This window comes from Osmerus eperlanus, chromosome 5 (genome assembly GCF_963692335.1).
Source record: "Osmerus eperlanus chromosome 5, fOsmEpe2.1, whole genome shotgun sequence".
NCBI lineage: Eukaryota > Metazoa > Chordata > Actinopteri > Osmeriformes > Osmeridae > Osmerus > Osmerus eperlanus.
In genome coordinates this window covers 911,597-918,364 of record NC_085022.1, presented here as the reverse complement: position 1 = coordinate 918,364, position 6,768 = coordinate 911,597, and the positions used below count along the sequence as shown (strand labels likewise).

At 46.9% G+C, this 6,768-nt stretch overlaps 1 protein-coding gene across 1 annotated transcript; it reads right to left on the bottom strand.

Annotated features, from left to right (window-relative positions):
* Positions 1–1,922: 1,922 nt before the first annotated feature.
* Positions 1,923–6,321, bottom strand: si:ch211-284k5.2 (uncharacterized protein CFAP97D2). The gene is made up of 5 exons (XM_062460755.1): positions 6,229–6,321; positions 5,667–5,747; positions 5,204–5,322; positions 4,110–4,293; positions 1,923–1,997 (listed from the first exon to the last, which is right to left on the bottom strand). The coding sequence occupies exons 1-5, from the start codon at positions 6,319–6,321 to the stop codon at positions 1,923–1,925; spliced, it is 552 nt and encodes a 183-aa protein (XP_062316739.1).
* Positions 6,322–6,768: the final 447 nt, after the last annotated feature.

Genomic DNA, 6,768 nt, shown 5'->3' with positions numbered 1-6,768 from the left:
GACATCACTGACTTCACTGTCATCTCTGACATCACTGACATCACTGACATCACTGTCATCACTGACGTCACAGAAACCAACATGATGAAGGAAAGAAGAAGGATAAATTAAGAAGATAAATATTAGCTTATCCATTAGATTAGTTGAGAAACAGCACTAGCATAATCATCCGTATTATGTAGTTTGAAATAGTCAAGACATCTAATCAACTGTAATCAAATCAGGTGCTAAATGTAATGATTATGACATAATTACAGAACTATAAATTAAAAATGTTGCAACTGTCTTCAAATTTCAATTAATGCTTTATTGTGTGTGTTTGAGTGTGTGTGTGTGTGTGTGTGTGCGTGCGTGTGTGTGTGTGTGTGTGTGAAATATTCAAGACATCAGCCCAGCTGTCAGACACCGATGAAGAAATATAAAAAGAAAACTTAAAACTGAATTTCCCCCCAAACTAGTGTATCGCTTTTGTAGCACAAAGGGATACGGAATTATTCATACCTTTCCTCAAAACACTGTGTAAGGAATGTGAAAGTACTGCCTGCTCAAGCAAACCATGTCAAGGAAAAGCCAAACACCCAACAAGCTACTCAGACATGAAAAACTATCACTTTCATCTTTAGGCAATATCTTGAGGCAGTTGGAACATTATGTAGAGCCTTTATGAGAGCCTTGTTAAGAAAATATCAGTAAGGAGAGGTCAGACAGGGTGATGTGCAGCGATCTCTAGACACTCTCTTACCTTCTGCCTGGAGTCCTCATCTGTCCTCACCCGTCCTCCTCCGTCCTCATCTGTCCTCACCCGTCCTCCTCCGTCCTCATCTGTCCTCACCCGTCCTCACCCGTCCTCCTCCGTCCTCATCTGTCCTCACCCGTCCTCACCCGTCCTCATCTGTCCTCACCCGTCCTCCTCCGTCCTCACCTTTCCTCACCCGTCCTCACCTTTCCTCACCCGTCCTCACCTGTCCTCACCCGTCCTCACCCGTCCTCACCCGTCCTCACCCGTCCTCACCTGTCCTCACCCGTCCTCAGAGCTGAGGTGTGTCCTCTCCCTGTGTGCCTGGTATGATTCTGCCTGGAGCTGTCGACTCGTTCAGCCTTGTGAGCAGACTGCCATCTAGTGGAGAGGTCCTTCTCCTCCAGCTCTTCACACATACAGACAGGTTTATTTAATACTTTACAGTAAGGTAATATACCATGTCACTACATAGTGATACCTGTAGAAACAACATTGTAGTGACACAGGAACTGCTATGTAGTGACACAGGACCTGCTATGTAGTGACACACAACCTGCTATGTAGTGACACACAACCTGGTATGTAGTGACACAGGACCTGCTATGTAGTGACACAGGACCTGCTATGTAGTGACACTGCATTAAGGGTTAGCAGTACAAGTTATTGCTCAAGTGTAACTTGGTATGGAGGAGGACTTTCCAGGGGTAACATCCTCTCACCCCACTCACCCCTTCACCCCACACACCCTCTCACCCCTCTCACCCCTCTCACCCCACTCACCCCTTCACCCCACACACCCCTTCACCCCACTCACCCCTTCACCCCACACACCCTCTCACCCCTATCACCCCTTCACCCCCTTACCCTCTCACCCCTTCACCCCTCTCACCCCTTCACCCTCTCACCCCTCTCACCCTCTCACCCCTTCACCCCTCTCCTCCCTTTTTTAATAACCTTTGCAGTAAAGATTATAACTTTACAGAAACCTATACATCTACCACTGTATGTTATTTACTTACATTTATCTCATGAATTATAAACCAAGGATTTATTTATTTTATTTTAAGATTTATAGCTTCATATACATAAAGATCAAAATAAACAAATAATGTGTCAACTTTTTTTATTGATGCTGTAAATGGAGTAGTGGGTGGGGTCACTGGGGGGGGTCAGTGGAGGGGGGTCACTGGGGGGGGGTCACCTCACTCGGCTCGGACGTGTCCCCGACGCTGCTGAACTTCACCCTCCTCCTGGATCTCTGCGAACAGTCAAGATCATAATTATTATTATTATTATATCTGCAAGCAGTGATGAGGGGTAAAGCAGTCTAGCAGGTGTTCCCTCTGAGGAACCTAAAAGTAAAACTGCATCTGAGATAGAAAGTCACTTAGATTCATAAAAAGCAAGATGCATCCTTCACACACAAAACAATCCAAGAAAGCATGAAGAATTACACACACACAAAAAAAGATATACATATATATAAATAAATAGTGGTAGACATACTGTAGGTCACATGAATAACCATAGAGCACCCCAGAGTGGTAAGAACTGAGATTAACTGTGTTTGAGGTTAATTGCGGTTGAAGCAGCTGTCTGAATTTGTCTCCTCCTGCCTCTTGCCAATCCCAGGGTGGAAAACAGAGTTCTTAAAATGACACTTTGATGTTTAATTATCTCCAGATCAGCGTGAGGAAACACTTCACTCATCCTTTTGTGGCTTTAAATTGGAATCGTGAAAGCCGTTAGAAATCTTGACAGAAAATGGAAGTGAGGCTGTGTGTCTCTCCTCACACGGTGCTGTCGTGAGGGACCTTCTGATGGATGGAAGAAAGTGTGTGTGTGTGCTCTCATGCTCTCAGATGGCACACTGGGACTGATTAGTAGCAGATTACACAGCCGCTGCCTGAAACATACAACATTGTTCTCCAGCTGCCAGTCAAGTTGTGCTACTTCAAATCACGGCTCTGGTTGATGTAATATAGATGGAGGAGAGGTGAGACAGGTGGATGGAGGAGAGGTGAGACAGGTGGCTGGAGGAGAGGTGAGACAGGTGGATGGAGGAGAGGTGAGACAGGTGGATGGAGGAGAGGTGAGACAGGTGGTTCAATCATGCCACTGTCAGGTAGCTGTACTCATGATAAAGGTTCTCCAGCTAGCTTCATCACCCTGATGTGACTGCAGACAGGATTCACAACAGGAACAGAACATCCAAATGCTGGTGGTAGATGCTGGTGGTAGATGCTGGTGGTAGATGCTGGTGGTATAGCTGGTGGTAGACGCTGGTGGTAGACGCTGGTGGTAGATGCTGGTGGTATAGCTGGTGGTATAGCTGGTGGTAGATGCTGGTGGTAGATGCTGGTGGTCAGTGTTGTGCACGTTCATACCTCTCATGAACTAGTTCAAAGTTCAGTTCATACAAGTAAATATGAATCGTTCACGTTCATAGTTCACCATTTAAATTCTGAACTAGTTCATAGTTCAGTTCATTTCATAGTTTTAAGGTGTGTGTTTACTGTGTGTAAAAAACACAGCAAAAAATAATAAGGTGCATCAGATCAGATGTAGTCGCTGAGTCTGCGTTTCTGCTTTCACTTGCCATTTTTATGAGACGGAGAGCTGTTGTCTTGGAATACGTTGCTTGTTTGGTCTACGTGTGTGCGATGAATCATGGGTAACGTAGTGCGAAGTCGAGTTAGTTGGTTTAGGTTAGGCCCTGAGCAACGACATGGTGCAAATAATATGAACGTGTTCACCATTCAAATTCATTATTTGTCATTAAGTTGCGTTCAGTTCATAGTTCTCATAAAAATGAACGTGTTCAATGAACGCGTTCTTTTGAACTCGTTCATGCACAACACTGCTGGTGGTAGATGCTGGTAAATGTAGATGCTGGTGGTATAGCTGGTGGTAGATGCTGGTGGTAGATGCTGGTAAATGTAGATGTAGATGCTGGTGGTATAGCTGGTGGTAGATGCTGGTGGTAGATGCTGGTGGTAGATGCTAGTGGTAGATGCTAGTGGTAGATGCTGGTGGTAGATGCTAGTGGTAGATGCTAGTGGTAGATGCTGGTGGTAGATTCTGGTGGTAGATGCTGGTGGTAGATGCTAGTGGTAGATGCTGGTGGTAGATGCTAGTGGTAGATGCTGGTGGTAGATGCTAGTGGTAGATGCTGGTGGTAGATGCTGGTGGTAGATGCTGGTGGTAGATGCTGGTGGTAGATGCTGGTGGTAGATGCTGGTGGTAGATGCTGGTGGTAGATGCTGGTGGTAGATGCTGGTGGTAGATGAGGAACTGTGTCCTGCTCAGGGGGGTTCATGAGGTGTGTCTCTAGGCCCTCGTCTCTCTGTGTTTCCTCATGTCTCCTCACCTGCTGGTGCTGGACCCCTCTCGGGTACCGAGCGATGTCTTCTCGTCTACGCTCCTCCCTCTTCCAGTCGTCCAACCACAGCTGCCGGCGGTACTCCGACTGGCGGGCCGTGATTCGCTGGTAGATGGCCTGGTTCTGATTGGTCACGTGCAGCAGCTCATCCCTCCTCTTCTCAGCGTTCAGACTGCGTGACAGCGAGAGAAATATTCAGAAGGTGCATCACCTGGAGGACGACACATCCTTGCTGTGGCCTGAAGATCCCACATACATGCACCACAAAGTCAACTACTTCTGTATTCATAAAATCACATGGACGCCCATTAATACTTCCCCAACATGCAGACAATACTGAAGCTAACTCCCGCTCCTGTCAGCCTGTCACACATCTACATCTTCCTGGTCCAGCTTTCTGACAGGTCATGACTGGGGACATGAATGTTTTACTGAGTCGCCGGGAGAGCGTGGTGTCTTCACCAGCAGCTGTCTGATTGGAAGACATGATATCAGCGCTGATGACACGAGAGCCGCCGTTGTCGCAACAACACAAGTCAACAACCCCTACTCCCCAGGTCGCCATGCCAACCCCAACACACACGGTAACATCAGGACTAGGTAGAGCAGAGTCTGCAAAGCTTCTTCCACAACCGTATACAATAATAGCAAATATACCGTTAAAACTGATCATTATTACTGCATTTTTGCAGCATGAAAGACAGGGGTTCTGCTAAGTCAGAGATAACAAAAATGTTTCAGGGAATACAAAGTCTGCATTGTAGAAGCCATCTTATTGCCTGGAGGCAGTAAGTACTGCTACTGGTTAAGACAGAGTTGTTGTGTCAGGATGTTACGGTGATTCATGTTTATCAAGATCATCTATCTACTCTCCTGTGGGGTTCAAACCCGTCCAGCTAGAACAGTCAAACAGCCCGCACGCACACAGTATTGATCACATAAATAATTGATTCAAGGCCAGATAGTGTCAGTCTGTAACCGGAGGAGTGTAGTGTTTCACCAGCTGGGTATGACAGTGACAGTGTCTGGGAGCTGGAGAGGATCTGACTTAATGGTGAAACGTGAAGCCGTTAGCTAGCTACCTCCGCTCAGCGTAATGGTTCCTGTGGTCGACCAGACCTCTGGACCGCACAATGTCAGACAGCCTGGAGGCGAGGAGTCGGTTGTCTCTCTCGATGACGGCCTGACACTCCTCATGAACCTGGTCAATAACGTCCCAGTGTTAATGCATGTACTGCTTACAACCATATCTGGTCATTGAAGTTAGGTACTTTAAATAATGGTTCACACATTGATGGCATATTAGAAGACTGAAACATTTTGACGGATATTCGTATGCCCGGAGACAGTAACCCTAACCCTAGCCCAGAGATATTCTATCTCCAGTGTCATGTCCTCATGCCTCTAGTCATACGTTAATCATTGTTGAAATATCAACTTTTGTAAACATGCAAGAGTAACACAGATTAATTGGTCCTAATGCATCTAAATGTTGTGTCCTGGCATGTTGCTCTCCTGGTGTAACCAGCAGGTGTGTGTTCTGACCTGTAGTTTCTTCAGCTTCAGCTGGACGTGAGCGGGAGCTTTCATGCCCTTGGTGTCCACCATGGGCCTTGCCGCGTACACCTGACCACAGGACATTTAAAAAGTACAGATTATGTTTGATGTAGTACATTTTGGTTCGTAAAAAGCCCAAAAAAGGGAATTCTAAAGACCTTCACCACACTAACTCATGAATGCTCAAACAAGGTGTTCATGGGAATGTGATGTTTGACGTAGAGTAGACGTCCCTAATGACACAGGTCATGTAATGCTACCGGATCCTCTGAAGCATGCTATGATACTGTTCATACTGTGAAAGTCCCCAGGAACAGGCGCTCCTAGGAGGGACGGTACGGCCAGAGGACAGCCATGTCCAGTGATGAAGCATGAACGTTATGCAGTAATTACAACAATGTTTTTTCCAATAAACATTTGTGTGCATATCAGCACAACTTTCACACTACTATTAACCTTTCAGAAAGATGTACACACATACATCATATATACCAACTGAAGTGAAACTTCTAACAGGGTCCAGACAGCCAGACACAGCCAGAGTACTGACCTTGTCCCTGTGTTGTTGGTATGCGGACTGGTCCCATCTCTGCTGCAGGTGTCTGTTGGTGGCCGGCTGAAGAGGCTGGTACGCCTTGTGCATGTTACCCTTCAGGAGCTCTGGTCTCTCTGACACTGTGGATGACTGGGGCTCTGCATTACACACACACCTTCACACACACACCTACATATACACACCTACATATACACACACCTACACACTAACACACTTAAACTCATGCGCACACTCGTACACAGTGAGCCTCTCTCACAGCAGGAGGTCAGGTGGGGACTTACTCTGTGAAGAGGGGGGGCTGTTGCCATGGCGCCTGGACTGCACCTCTCTCTGCAGTCTCTGATGCGAGGCGATCGGGTCTCAGTAAATTATTAGTGAGTTCACCTACCCTACTCCCTCCACCTCCTTACACTCACCTACCCTACCCCCCTCCACCTCCTTACACTCACCTACCCTACCCCCCTCCACCTCCTTACACTCACCTACCCTACCCCCCTCCACCTCCTTCCACTCACCTACCCTACCCCCCTCCAC